This window comes from Gobius niger (genome assembly GCF_951799975.1).
Source record: "Gobius niger genome assembly, chromosome: 3".
In the NCBI taxonomy this organism is placed as follows: domain Eukaryota; kingdom Metazoa; phylum Chordata; class Actinopteri; order Gobiiformes; family Gobiidae; genus Gobius; species Gobius niger.
Window position 1 is genome coordinate 19,004,786 of NC_136854.1, and position 15,946 is coordinate 19,020,731.

The 15,946-nt window shown below is 45.5% G+C and overlaps 1 protein-coding gene across 3 annotated transcripts in view; it reads left to right on the forward strand.

The window, feature by feature from the left end:
• Nucleotides 1-10,250, forward strand: part of bnc2 (basonuclin zinc finger protein 2) — a 96,909-nt gene extending 86,659 nt beyond the window's left edge. For 2 of the 3 annotated variants that reach the window (XM_079553827.1, XM_079553828.1), the window contains 2 exons: nucleotides 163-2,519; nucleotides 6,231-10,250. In XM_079553827.1, the coding sequence (XP_079409953.1) occupies nucleotides 163-2,519; nucleotides 6,231-6,987 (3,114 nt within the window). In that variant the 3' untranslated portion in view covers nucleotides 6,988-10,250. Of the gene's footprint in view, nucleotides 1-162; nucleotides 2,520-4,858; nucleotides 4,933-6,230 lie in introns of all 3 variants that reach the window. The other variant, XM_079553829.1, reaches the window with a different exon arrangement.
• The last annotated feature ends 5,696 nt before the right edge of the window (nucleotides 10,251-15,946 follow it).

The following is a 15,946-nucleotide window of genomic DNA, read 5'->3' on the forward strand; positions in this document are numbered from 1 at the left end:
TGAATTGCTTGTCGCTTCAGGGGCCTTTGAATTTCATGAGCTGAAAAGCTTGCCCTTACAAACTAACCCCTGCTCTATGTTCTCTTTTGACCACTCTGATTATGCACAATCAATAATGTTTTGTATTTTTGTCTTCCCTCTTGTCTCTTCTGGGCTCTTTAGGATGCTGCGGGCAAGGTCCTGGACCGCTGGACCATCATGTCCCGGGAAGAAGAGATCATCACCCTACAGCAGTTCCTGCGCTTTGGAGAGACCAAGTCCATTGTTGAACTGATGGCCATTCAGGAGAAGGAAGGTCAGGCCGTTACAGTTCCCTCCTCCAAGACAGACTCTGGGATTAGGACATTCATTGAAAGCAACAACAGAACCCGCAGCCCTGGGCTCCTGACACATATGGAAACCAGTAGCCCGTCCAGCATTCATCATTTCGAAAACATCCCCAACAGCCTTGCCTTCCTCCTGCCCTTTCAGTATATCAATCCGGTCTCTGCACCTATGCTCGGTTTACCCCCCAATGGCCTGCCAATGGAGCAGTCTTCTCTCCGACTGCGGGAGCCCACCCTCCCTAACCAGGGAGAGCAAGTGGAGACAAGTGAGTCTGAAGTGTCTTTGTCTCCTTTTCGCACAGGCCAGAGTCCGAGTCGAGGAGGTCTTGGACCCTTAAATAACATCGAACCCAAGACAGAGCCCAGTAACAGAGCATCGCCCATCTCTCCTACACCCTCTCAGCAATCACAGATACAGTCACAGTCAACACCACAGCCACAATCCGGCCAACCTCAGTCACAAAGTCAGACTCAACAGCCCAGCAGCCTGACAGACCCCCAGGTTCATCATCACTTTGCAAAAGATGAGCCGTGTAAATCTATGTCACATGCTTCCTTTTCCTCCAAAATGCACCGCATGCGCCGGATGGGATCTACATCTCGGAAAGGTCGAGTTTGTTGCAACTCCTGTGGCAAAACTTTCTATGATAAAGGCACTCTAAAAATACACTACAATGCTGTACACTTAAAGATTAAACACCGTTGCACTATTGAGGGCTGTAACATGGTGTTTAGCTCTCTTCGTAGCCGCAATCGTCACAGTGCCAATCCTAATCCTCGGTTACACATGCCCATGCTGCGCAACAACCGCGACAAAGACCTTATCCGTGGTACCTCTGGTACTCCGGTCATCTCAAGCAGCAAAAATGGTGGCTTCTCTCTGACCAGCCCTGGAAGACCACCTCTGGGTTTCAACACACCACCAGTGGACCCTCTCCTCCAGTCACCGCTCCAAAGTCCTCTGATGTTCCCCTCGCTGAAGTCAGTACAGCCAGTTCAACCTGTGCCACCTTTCTACCGCACATTACTGTCCCCGGCAGATCTTGTCAGCCCCCCTGTGTCACTGCCCACCAGTCCCATCCTGCCAACCACCACCAACAGCACCACCCTTATGGACCAACAACAGCAGATCCTGGCGGCAGCAGCAGCGGCTGCTTCACACAATAATATCCATATGTCAGAAGCAGGACCCCTCTCTCACCGCTTGCCTACCCCCAGTGCCAACCATGACATCACAACAGGCCACAGTGATCCCATGCCCAAAAAGAAACCCCGCAAATCAAGTATGCCTGTGAAGATTGAGAAGGAAATAATTGATGTAGCAGATGACTACGAAGACAAAGATGAGGATGAAGATAACCTTCATAATCACCATCACCACCCATCCTCACATCTTCATAACAGCGTCAAAATGAATGGAAACTGCAACAGCAGCAGTACAGGTAACCACAGTGGTGGCAGTGGACAGCAATCTCCCTCTCAGGATGAGATGAGTCCTGGCCTGGCCCTCAGAGGAATGCTAAGGGGTGAGGATGAGTGTCGGGAGGGCAGTGACAGAGGACCTAATGACCTTCGGAGCACAGGAGAACTGCGCTGTATGGACAGTTTCACCTCAGAGGACCAGGATCCAGAGAGAGACTTTGAAAATGAATCTGAAAACTCAGACTCTAAAATGTTCTATCGGGACGACATGATGGATGTGGATGACCAGCACAAACACAGGGCAGGAAGGGGCCTAGACAAAGACATGGATGATGAGGCTGGTGAAGATGGACAGTTAAAGGAAACTGAAGGCAAGGGACATTCATCCCCATCTCCACATCAGCCCCCAATCAAGATTAAGGAGGAGCTGAGCGACCCCACGTATGACATGTTCTGTATGGGACAGTATGGACTCTACAATGGAGGCATGGCAGCAGCTGCTGCTGCAGCGGCGAGTATGGCTGCCCTGCACGAGAGCTTCATCTCTTCAATGGGGTATGGTGCGAGCCCACCCAAATTTCCCACATCTCGATCACCGGATGAAGATCCATGTTCAAGCCCTGACCCCAAAATTTGTTACGTGTGTAAGAAAAGCTTCAAGAGCTCCTATAGCATGAAACTGCACTACAAGAACGTGCACCTCAAAGAGATGCACGTGTGCACTGTGGCCGGCTGCAATGCTGCTTTTCCCTCTCGACGGAGCCGAGACAGGTGGGTGATATATTCTACAGTTAATAATTAATCGTGTAAACTGATTTAGATATTTAGTTTGGAAAATGTGTTTATATGAACTGCTTGAGGTAAGAGAAAAGTTAATTTACTGATGTGTCAGTTCTTACCTGTACTTATACAGTATCTAACCGTCAAAAGACACAAAGAGAGACTCAGGGACATCTGCTCCATGTCAAGTCAAAGATGAGGTGTTAGGGGGCTATAACCCCTCCATCTGCACAGTTGTTTACCTGCCCTCTCTGCAGCACCCTGTCACTGGCAGGTGATACAGGCGCATACATTAGCAGACAGGGGTTTGTCAAACCACTGCATCTATTAGCGCATCAAGAGGTGAGGCCAGCAGTGTTCACCTGGGCTTGTTAGCACATATCAGTCCCACACTCTCTTACTGCAGAATCTATATGCACCAGATCAAACTGCACAGCTGCTAAACACTGTGGTCCCTACACAGAGGTTCAGGATTCTAAAACACAAAGGTAGGGGAATCCTTGGAACTACTATTAAAATATACTGTCAAAATTCATCACAAAATATACTCATTCAGATTACCCATATGGAAAATGATTAATTTACACACGCTTTTTGCCAGTTCTGTGTATCTTTTTCTCTATGTCACTTCTTTATTGTATGAAGTCAAAGATTTAGGACAGTTATTTTAGTACGGCCGAGGGCAACGTGAGTTTTTACATCTTTTCTCTGCAACATAAAGGTACAATCCTGCATATTTATTGAGCAAAGGTGACAAACGACTGAACAGGCCTTCTACACCAGTAATCATCGCAGTTATTAGCCTCGTTAATCTTGTTTTAAGAAAGGGACACTATTTCCTTATTTACCTCATCTTTATCACAGTTCATTGGTTAACCTAGCTTCAACCTACTCCCCGTGTGTCACCACAGCAGCCATGGGGCTCCTCCCTCTCCCTCCCCCGGCGGCCCTGGCAGTCCCAGCCCAGGCCACTCTAAATGCAGAGAGTGAAGGTTAATTATGTCAGAGAGTCTTTCTGTTCCTCCGTGCGGCTCCCCAGGTCCCCGCGCGGCATGGGGGCCCAGCTTCGCAGCTCTTCCCCCAAACAAAGGGCACTCCGCTCACAGAGAGAATATGAGAGCTAAAGACACACGCTGATTAAAACAAGAGCATTTTAGGTATGTGCATATATACAATTCCACTTGTAGATAAAAAAAGGTCCTTAATTTAAATGACTAAGACGTAGGAAAACATCTTTGCCGATAGCTTTGATGGTGGTCCCAAGTGATGCAGCCCATGCACACAAAGTGACAGAAGGTGATGAATGTTCCTCAGACTCGTGTCCTCCTACTTAAACCCAAAAGCTCCTAACGCACTCGAATGACAGGAAAGACAAAGAACCGCCGGTGCCAGTTTAATACCAGCACACACAAAAACAGACAGGGCAAGGGCCATCACCGGCGCCTAAAGATGATTAACGCCATTCGGGACAGGAGCGCTCTCCGGCTCTCCCTCCTCTGCACTGTCAAAAATGAGCCCCCACGAGGGCTCCCCCCACCTGTTTTGGGTGAAGATGAGACCGTCAAATTGGTTTGCCAGGAAACATTACTAGCCAACAGGGAGAAGCAGCAGGGAAGAGATATGGGGAGAAATTAGGACTTTGGTCGGGGGAGGTGGACTGTGGAAAGATGACGGAACTAATATGCTTCACATTTTGTAAAAATCTGCAGGGTTTTTTTTGTTTGTTTACAAAGTACTTAGTTGATATTAAAGCGCAGTGTTTAGTCTGTGATGAAGAGTGATAGTGAGATAGAAATGGTTAACTTAGAGCTTATTAGCAGTGAGAAGGTGTTGTTTTATGAAGACATGTTGCAAAGGACCTGCCTGCCTGAGCATCTCCAACAGCATTCAGCACCTCATGAGCAAATGTGTGGCAGCATCAAACATTTTTGTTTATCTATTTTCAATTGTCAAGAGTTTCAGTAAACAGTCCTAAGACACACAGTAGTCTGTCACACCCCCTGCACTTTAGCCATATGTTCACACTGTATGGACATAACTGTACTATCAAAAGATAAAAGGGATTTACAATGTCTTTTTGATCCAGGTTCCACTATAGAAGTAGTAAATTTTCTCTTTTTACACAAGCCTGCTCCAGCACATACATACAGGCTGTGACAGCCTCGGCCAATCGATTTGCCATGCTCTCTTCTCAATGCTGACGATGCTCTAGTGGACGGGCTCCTGGTTGCCTGCTTCACAGAAAAGGGTCCCTGAAATAAATGTATTTTTACCTCTTGCAGGACATTGTCGGATAGGGAAGTAAATCCATGTATTTTTACCTCTTGCAGGACATTGTCGGATAGGGAAGTAAATAATTAAAGGAAAGGGACCCTTTTTGACTGCATCAACCCTGCCACTGCTGGTAAGCTCTACAATCCATTGTGCCTCCATTTTGCCCATCCTACTCAGGATGACCCTTTTCCTTTCTGTTGTTCAGTTTTGGTTTTGCCTGCACACATGTGCCCTCCCTGCATGGAAACCCCTCACATTAAAGGCGCTGAGTGTTTGAGTATTTGCAAATGTGAGTGGGCTGTGTGCATTCACTGGTTATTAGTTGCTTACGGTTCTTTTTTGTGTGATGTACTCTGTGATGTGGTGGTGAGCTTAAGTTACAACCTAAAAAAAAGCAATGAATTCATTTTTTATTTTCACCTTGCAGTCTTAGGCATGGATGTGTTGCCGGCTTAAGTGTCACGTTCTAACTTGCTGTTGTACAATGTGCATTACTGTGTGTAAAGGGAAAAATGCCCATCCTGATTACATGCAGAGCCACACATAAAGACAAGTTCATTGAGGTGCTGGATTAAGCCACCTCCAATAGGGAACCAATACGATAATGCTGTCAGGGCCTAGTGCTAATATGCTATCCAGTTCCCCTCGATTATCACATTACCACGGCTCCAATCAATTGATAAACTCCCATTCAATATGGTGGAGTATTTAATTGAGTCAGACTCTATTGGATTTGAGGGCTGTGCAGTGCAGACATGCTGACAGCAGTAAACACTGCAGGACGCTCTGTGTCATGATACTGCACTTATCTGTACAGGGCTGCGGCTGTGTGACAGCCACATTAATGACATGGAGCCTGATGTTTATTAAGGGCTGTATGTTTTTAGGCTTGTCAAATGCTATCCTAAACATGCCATTTAAAGTCCCACTGTGGAACATTCCAGGGTATGTTGCTGTGTCACAAGAGCAAGTGAAACTGTTGTAAAACTAAAGACATAAATGGACATGCCAGTGATAACAAACTATTGCTCAGGTATCACCGACACCAACAATATAATGTAAGAGAAGACAAAAAAACATTGCCAGAGGATGTTATCTATTGAAATCCCATGTTTAAGCAAATAGATGCGAGTTGGTGATGCCAGGCTCCCAATGAAGTTTTGAGTCATAGGAGAGGCGGACCACATAAATGCACGTTTTTATATTTTTCACCAATAAAAACATTCATATTGGAATACATGTTTGCATATCATTTCATATTTATATTTTATTGGGTGACATGTTGCACAGTATGGCTTAGAATGTTCACCAAACTAAAGAAACACTAAATTTGCATCTCATAACTGTAAACAGGCTTTCAGATATATATGTCAGCTATACATTTCAAAGGTGTGAGATGTCTAATTGTGCTGTTTATCTCCTCCGTAGGCACAGCTCCAACATCAATCTGCACCGCAAACTGCTGACCAAAGAGCTGGACGACATAGTCCTGGACCCCCACCTCACGCCTCTGCCCAGAGACCTGCGCGCCGGGATACTGGCCAAGATCTACGCAGGCCACCACATTGGCCTGGACCCAGTGCTTGGGATGGCTGTCGGAGGTATCAGCCTAAACCATGAGACCCATTCCCCCATCGGCAGCGACTATCCCCACCTCAGCTTCCACCAGAACCACCACCTCAACGGCTTCTCCAGGGCACAGCCAGACGACTACATGGTGCTGGACCTGAGCACCACCTCCAGCCTTCACTCCAGCTGCAGCGTCCACTCCTCCCACGAGTCGGACGAGGGCAGCGACGAGGGCATCCTGTTAGACGACCTGGACGAAGAGGAGGGAGAGGAGGAAGAGGAGGTGAACAGTGAGGGAGAGCACGTGGAGCGGCGCGCCCAGCTCCAGAGTGAGACTGGAGTCAGGGGCGGGGAAGGGCCAGGCGCTGAGGGCCTCGGACAGTTTGTGCATTCGTCCTCCGTGGGCAGAAACGCGGGCATCCTCTGCAACATCTGCCACAAAATGTACAGCAACAAAGGGACTCTGCGTGTGCATTACAAGACTGTGCACCTGGGAGAGATGCACAAGTGCAAAGTCCCCGGCTGCAACATGGTGTTCAGCTCCGTGCGCAGCCGAAACCGACACTCTCAGAACCCTAACCTCCATAAGAACATGCCCTTCTCCATCGTAGACTGAAGACTGAGCCTCGTCTGCTCCTCCTGTGTCCTCTTCTTTCCTCTTCCTCACACAGCCCTGGGCCACTAGAGTCCACACGTCCGCTCATCGCTGAAAAGATTTCTATGTCTGTATGTAAAAATCACTGACATTCAATGCGGTTTATTATTGTGACACTTGACTTCTTCGAAGAACATGATGAGAATATTGAGGATGGAGTTTGCCGAAACTCCAAAAAGTGTTTGTTCCGTTTTCTTTTGGAAGCCCAGATATATTTTCTTTCGAGATTTCTCATTTATTTTCTGTCCGTCAAAGAATCTACTCTTATTTGTGACTTTGCCTGCAGAAAAGATAATACTGAAAAAAAAAGAAAACCTTCTCGTTGTATTTGTGTAAGAACTTTTAAATGAACCCCTTACAAAAGCATGACAGTTCATTTGTAAATAATGTCCCAAGAGGCTTTGGTGTAAGAGTTGTGTTGATGGTCGTTCGCTTCTGTTTTTTATATCTTTATGTTACAGTCCAGTACAATACTTCCAGCTATAGGCGAGAAAGAGGTAGCAACTTATTAGCTTGAGCTCATTTATGTTAGCTTCAATGACACTAGGAAAAAAAAAAAAGATTATCATGTGAATTGTTTTATCTACTTGTTAGATATTCAGAGGTGGCCGGCATGCTTTTTTGAGGCTCCTTACACTGATATCATTCTCTGTGTTTCAATTGACCTTTTTTTTTTTTTTTATCCGTTTATGTTAATGAGCTTTGGTATAACGATTCAGTTTTTTTTTTTTTGCACTTTGCATCTATAAGGGGACGTGTAATAATATTATAATGAGGACTTTTTGCAATGGTGACTTTAAGCGTCACGTGGGCTCGCTGATGGCTCCAGTGCCAAGAGACAAGACACACGATCGTATTTATGCCAGTTTTCATTTACCGACAGCCGACGTCAGACCTCCCCGATGACGATGAACAAAGCAAAACTTGAAAGGCTACTGTCCCGCGAAAACAAAAAGTCATCAACGGCCCACATAGTGAAAGATTGTTCATTAAGAAACCTAATTACCTGTGACCAAATGTGAGTGTATTTCAATTAGGCCCCATTGCACTTATAAGTCTTAAAAAAAAAAAAGTATTGCTGTGATATGTAAAATCTGTTTCCATTGCTAAGTGTTGGCTACTAACGTAAACTGTCCATGATATTTTTACGGTACAAATATGTCCAGAAATGGAGCAAAAGTAGCCAAGGGAAAGGGTATTTATTGATAGCTAATGTATCTAAATGGAGATGTTGTGTCCAGAATTTTATTTTGTAAAAAAGAGAAAAACATCACCTTGTTTATCGGTCTCTTGTCATTATGTTTTTTACAATGCCATGTGTTACGACACAACTCGACTGGTGCTACGCAGAAAGCAGTGTTAAGCGGTGGGCTGTACAGTATTCACCTTACATCCATAACAGTGTTCCGTTATCTTCGTTTTACACTATAGACATGACCCGCTCTCCCGAAATACCCTACATCTTTTTTTTTCTTTTTAAGCCTCCCCACGTGTGACACATGCAGTTTTCAGTGGCCTCCCTCTCTTAGATACAGCGCGGCAGGCAGAGCGGCGCGTCGAGCCTGATGGAAGGGTTGCGGAGGTGTGGAAGGCTGACTCGGGAGGAAAGGATGACAGCAGCGATCATTAAAAAACGTGCTGCTTCTCCGTTACCTGCGCGCGTCACTGCCGTCCGGGCTTCTTCTGTCTAATAACTCACTTGTCACTTGGTTACACCGGCAGACGCCAAGGCTGCTGACAGGACTGTGACACTGACAGGCGGGGAGAGGAGAAGAAGGGGAAGAAGAAGAAGAAGAAGAAGGAAAAGGAGGGCGCAGAAGTGTGTGCTCTGAACAATTCAATTTGACTTGTTCAATTCATCTATTCACAGCGAGCGCGCACCTATTCGGGGTCACTGGCAATTTGCTACCATTTCTTAAGCGCCTTCTATTTTTCTCTTTGTCTGTCAGAGCACGGCCATTAAACAGCCCCGCCGTACCCATTTCTCGCAGCCGCCACTCACTTCCCACCTCCACACCCCACAGCGCGGCTCCTACAGGGACACGGCGCTAATAGTGTATGCTTAAGTTCACCGGACGGCCATGGCATAGGGAAAAGGGGATGGGTAATTGCCTGTTTATCCCAAGTGAAGAGAAAATTGAGTACAGGAACCTCAGCCTTTTCCCTGGAGTGGTCCGTCGGTGAGGCGCTGCTGTCTCATTCACTCATTCAATCCCCCCCGGGCCCCTCGCTCGGCCAGAAATAAGAAAGTGCTACGCTGGGAGCCCGCGCTGACAGCTGTCTCTCCAACACAGATCCACCACACAGTCAAACACACATGCGGAGACGTACAGGCCCGAGATGATGACTTGTTAACCTCTATGGAAGAAGTAAGATAATAGAAAAGAAACAAAGCCTGTGTCTAGCATCATGGTCCTCGCTGCTCCTTGATGATTTCCTTGCCAAAGCCCAACGAGACACCTCCTTCCAGAAAAATGCTCAGGGTTGTGCGCTCGGCCCAGGTGCTTCCGAGTGACCAGCCAATAGGTCGACTGGAACACGGTTGAGTGACTTTTTAATAATTGATCAGAGGAGACATGGGTGAATCCGTAGTATTCGGTAGAGGGACAGGGCATGGCGCGGACACAGTTATCTGAGAGAGGGGGGACCCTGCATGTGAGCGAGAGGAGGCTTAATAAGAGAACATACAGTCAAAATCTCAAACTTAAAAGTAAAATAATCCCCCGAGTTAACTGTCAAGTGAAACATGTTTCCCAGGTGCCAATTCTATTTCAAGTCTTAAACAGTGAAAGCTTGAAGTTCATGTGAATTTATTTTGGCTTGATTGTATTTTTGTGTCTGTAGTGTGTCTTCAATGGCTTCATTATGACCCAGGCCCGTCACAGCATTGCATGGCTGCATACTTACACAGCGATCAGCATAGAGACACTCGCATCACTCCGCTGAGGGAGGAAATGGTAATGTGGAAGCCTCATGAATACTGTATGTTACCTAAACAGCTGTTTCCCATTTACTGACAGGTGGAAATGGTCCTCTTTTCAAAAGACTTTTTCTTTCTTTCCTTTTTGCCCTCTCTTGTGTTTGTTCTGTATCATAACTGTCGATGGTTTTTGCATAAAATGCATAAGGGTTTTGGGATGTAAATGGAATTTTATTCATATTTTGTCCAAATACCTCTTGTAATTTGTATCAGAATTCTTGTACAATTTTTTATATTAAAGATTTATCAGTCACTGGCATCTTGTCAAAATGGCTTATTTTACAAATTATTCTAATTACGATAAAGATTAAGATCAAATACGTTTTAGAAGCATTTGCCACCAGGTGTCAATCAAGCCACTGTAACAAGGCAGCGTGGTTTGAGCAGGCTTTCCTGGCCTCTTTAATTGCCTTTGATAGAAATCATTAGGGAAAAGGCTATCTTGACCAATTAGTGGACGATTAGATTAATGGACTTATTAAAAGATGTACGGGAGCGAGAAGACGGTGCTGCTGGTGTTAGCAAATTAGCGAAATGGCCAAACAAAGGATACTTCACTCAGGCCTCTGACTGACCCAAATTAAATTAACTCCAGTCACACACACAAGCACAAGCGGCGAATGGAAAGGAGAGTGCAGAAAGGCCATTAACAGGAAAAACAGAAAAAACAAATACAAACATGAGGTGATGAATATTAACACGAGAGGGACGAGCAGATGACACCTTGGGCCACGTCGGACAAATGTGGTCGCGTTTAGTGAAAGTAACCCGGGCTGACATCATTTGCTGCGACTGAGGCTTGAATTACAAATTGATATGAGCTCCAGCCGGGATGTCATGTTTGCTCTGGTAACCAACAGGAACATAACGCGCCCCCTCCACTACCACCACCACTACCGCTGAGTGAGGGAGCGACACGGCCTTATTGACCTTGAATTAGAAACCACTGCACTTTGTCACACATACACACACACACACACACACACACACACACGAACACACGCACACACACACGAACACACACTCTTTTGATCTCATGTCACTAAATTGCACTGTCTTGAGAATAACGGAGCGGGATGGTATTGATTGGATGCAGGTTTGTAAAAGATACTCGGAGATATCCAGCCATCCCAGGCCTGACACACAAGACCCGGTGACAAGCTCCCACCGGGGGAGCACGATGTTGACCTCCGCTACACGAGTGAGCATGTTCCCATCGATTGGCCCTCTGCTGACCTTTGAGAGGCAGAGATCTTGGCCGTGGATGCGCGCACCCCCATGGCAGGCGAGAGGGCGGCGGACAGAGGGACTGCCATGCCATGGTAGGTTCTGTTGTGGTTGACCTGGCAGCGTGGGGGAGGGAGACGGGGGAGTTTGGGGGGTAGAGGTTGACGGGCCAAAGATCTGTCTGTCAGTCTGTCCGTCTCACTGACCTTTATTAGTCAATGCAGTGTACAGAGAGATGACAAAAAAATCGGATCTTTTCTATTCTTAAGGCGCTTCATAATTATTCATTCGGTTTCTAGCTTGTCTAGATATAGCTGAGTGAGATTTGTCCTCCTCATCGTGAATCTATAATTAGGTTTTTCCTGATTTTTTTGGTCTTTAATCCTGTCTTGAGTTAAGGTCATCATTTTTTTACATCCCGGTGAAACCCGTAGTTCAAGATCTCTTGGGTCATCAGTTCGAATCCCAGGTCTTACTGGTGCGCTCTGCCGTTGTGTCCTTGGACAAGACACTTCGCCCACCTTGCCTATGTGGATGTAGCGTGTAAGTGAGTGCAAGACGGCGCTTCGTCTGTCAGTTTACCCCAGAGCGTCTTTGGGAAATCATAGCGTACCACCACTGAGTGTGGCGTGAATAAATAATGGTTACAGCGAAGCACTTTGGGTAAGCTTATCAACTCAGGCTTGTAAAGTGCAATGTCAATGTAAATTAATATTTTGCAAGCACCTAAACCAAACAAGTGTAGGTGCTTGTATGGTTTGAAGCACCAAAACTAAACAAGTAAAATGGGTAGGAGGACAAACAGGCTGCGCATGGAGTTGGCTGACCCAGAGAGGTGCGCTAACAACGCCACTGAGCATCCCAGAATACTTTATTTAAAGATAAATATGCTCACCAGAATGTTAGGTTAACAACATCACGGAACAAGAGGAATGTACCACCCGAAACTCACCTTCACTCTTACGGGCAAATATATAGGACAGAAAATAGGGCAGGTCACGCTTACGGCCACGACCACAGTGTATGTACGAGCACGGAAGTGAAGTAGCTATTCTTGGTTTACTGTGGGGCAAAGACCAAAGTACTGAAAATGGCACTAAATAGTCCCAAGTGTGAAATTAGGACTGAATCTAACATAAAGAGGTTAAATTTTGGATTACAGAGGCCTAGACAAACCGTCAAGTCTCCATTGAAGACAGATATCAATGTTCAACTACCATTGATTGTGATTCCCCCCAAAAAAAGAAAGAGTCTCATTTCTCACCTTTTTTTGTGGTCAGCAGGACATAAAAACATAAAAAAAAAAAACAACAACAACAAATTGCTGGAGCTGAGAGTCAAACCCACAACCAGAAAAGTGCCTTGTGCAGCATCATCGATATTTACTGCAGAAACGAGGTCCAGTAAAAAAAAAAAAAACACAACACACAAAAGTAAAATGAAATAAACGATATATACATTTAAATACACCTCCCCATCACTTTAGCTCTGATTCTTCAGTATTAACTGAACGAGTTGACAAGGAGAGAAGAGAAACTAAAATTTTAGTCAACAAATGTAATTTTGAGAGCTGAGTTGTTCGGTGGTAACATGGACCAAACCATACAAAGGTATAAGACTTTTACTGGGCCATATTGATTCAGTTCTACACCAGTGAGGCCTGCAATGCTGGCTAATGCTATTGACGAGCCATCAGTCTTGTCCAGAAGTGTGGAGGCATGCAGCTCTTTTTCCAAGACCAACCAAGGAAGGAGAGAGGAAGAGGAGGAAAGAAAAAGAGGGGAGAAACATCAATGGACAGTGATGGAGAGTGGGGAGGAGGGTGAAGATGCAAGCGCAGCAGACAGACTCAGACCCTGTCCATGGTTTGGGAACACTAAATTAGAAAAAAGACAAAAGGGATGAGAGAGGGAGAAACTGTAAACAGCCGCATCGATCCAACTAGTGTTGGGCAAATCAAACCATTACTGCAGAGTTTCATGCCCCGGAGTAGATCTGCACACTTCCCCAGTGAAGAGAAAAGTTTTCACCAGCTACACTGGAACACTCTCAGAATTATCGGACTTGGCAACTCTTTAGCCTAGCTTTGCCCAGTACCTCATCCAGTGGAAATGCACTAAAAAAGGAAGGGGTTAACAGTGGAGTGGGTGGAGGGGCAAATGAAAAAAGCCCTCTGGCAACCCAGGGACAGAGGGAACGCTGAACTCATCACAAACCCCTCTCCTGGCGTCCGCCAGCACATAATGACCCCAACAAGACGGGAATCCCTTTTAATTAAAGTGAAGCAGATCAGTTAAGCAGATGGTTGCCGACAAATATTAGGGGAAATAGAATGTTTAATGGTCTGTGCACTTATCGCAGGCTATTTTCCGCACCCAGCCCAAACTGATAAACAGGACAGGGCCTTGTTAATCAACCTTACAACCTTTAAAGCCCCAGATAAGAGAATAATTCGGGATCTTTGTAAATTAGCTTGAGATGTGGCTAAGACGCTGGCCCCTCGCGTACACAGGGCCAGACTGCCAAAGTGGAAGAGGAAATTTCTATCTGTGTGATAGGCTTGCAATACGGAGAGGAAGTTTGGGGGAAAGTACTTTTTCGGGTATTCTTATTCCCCTTGTGGTTTGACCCTCTTGCCACCGCCCCACTGCGCTCTTATCAGTGACACAGTCCCCGTCGACAGAGGAAATAATCTGCAGGAGGCGGGCAGTGGGCTCCGCGTGGCCTGCAGGTTAACGCGCTCACCTCTCACAGCACTCTCAGGTGGGGGTGGCCTTGTTTATTTTGCACATGATGGATTCAAGTGGAAGGGATTATCGACAGCACCAGAGCCCCAAGAACAGCAGCAAAATCACTTCCATTTATTTTGGTAAACATGTTGATGATTCTGTCAAAGATTTTTATTTGTTATGTACCAAATTTGTTTGTAACTTTCCACCAAAAGACCAAGCCCTTTTATAAAGGGTGGAGTTTTTTCTATTCTAATATTGTCTTTGTTCAACCAAATATGTTAATATCACTAGTGATAGATCACTATAGGACAGGTTTAATATAATTTAAAACAAAATATGTTCAAAATATTTGTCTGCAGCCTGGCCTTCATTTGACACTGCACAGTGGAACATCTGCACAACAGGCTGCTCACCGTGTGGTAGGCAGCACCGTCCATGTGTGTACCGGAGAACAGTCCGTACTCATATGTGGTCATTTGGGATTTTTAATGTCATTTTTAATAAAAACATCTGTCACTTGCACTTTGTGTGAAAACATTTATTCAGCGCATCCTACTTGAGGTGGTGGTGTTTTCTGAAACAGAAATTTGCAACAGAAAAAATACTTACTGTATGTTTTGGGTTAAGTTATTTCAAATGAAGGCTAAAATATTATGAAGAGTTCATATTTGTTTGTGTAGATTCTCAGTCATCCAGGAGTTTTCAATTGTTGAAAATCGACTGGACCAGGTTAACTGAGTTATTGCGTTTTGCTTCTATCTTCAGAAGCTTCTTCTCGCTCTTGTAGTCAGATATAAGACTGGTAAAACACACCAGCTAGAGGTCTATTTAAACTCATAATTTATGTAAAGTGTAAATGTTTGTTATTCAAATGCATTTGATATCAAAGTTGATTGATGTTAGTGTAAAAAGGCTTAATTTAAAATAACCATATTTTCCTTCTTGGAAAGAGGACACGGGATTAAAGGTAATTACATAAAGAAACATTGGTGTGTGCTTGCAGTTTGGGACCTTAAATGGTCCTGCTGACTCTTTCCTTACTGCGGGCCACTGTAGAGCTGGCAGGTTCAGCTCACGGCCCCAGCGCTGGGCCTGAAGGCTCAGAGTGCTGCCATATGTTGGAGCTCTCTAGTGCCAACAGCAAATGTGCTGAACAACAAGACTCGAACCATGAACTCCGTGCCTTGGCAGAGGGTTTATGCACAGGTTACTTGCAATAGGAGAAGGGCAAATCCATGAGTGTAGCGTGCAGTGTCCGGCCTCAGACTATTTCTTTAACACACTCACATTAGCCTGGATATCCATGGAGAACATCCCAGATTGCAATGGGTCACACCTGGTTATGCTTCTTCCCTGTCTCTCCTCTTGCTCCTCTCCCCGTTTCCCACACCGGCAGCATCTGGAACCTATTGGCGCCAGAGTCACACCGAGCCATAAAGCCCTCAAAGGCTCACAAACGCACTAGGGGTAGAACGTCAAACAATGTTGGCCCAACAAGCTGCCAACAGACACAATGCACGATGAACCTGAACCAACCCTTGCCTCTTTTGTGTCTCTCTCCAAGCAGCCCCTCACAAACACCACCTGCAAATGTCGAGGCAGTGTTCATTTTTAACCCTAGATGGAAGTGGTACTGATGCTGAGTGCGCGCAATATGATCAAGTGACCGGGACGGCAGTCAAACCGAGACTGACAGCCAAACAAAGGACTGAAATTCAATATTCAGGCAGATTGGCATTACATCAGGGAGTCAATCAAACAATAATTTACAATTGCCAGGCGGCCAGTGTTTTGTGATGTAACCAAAATCACTGAAAACCTAACACATCTTTTGACCAAGACTTGGGTCACTGCACAATGATTCCCTGCAGCTTGTGAAGGATGGGTCACATGCAATGAACCACTTGCATGATGGTGTGGTAGGTAGATTGTGTAAACTAAAGTGCAAAAGTAGTCAATAAATATGGAGAACAAGCAGCAG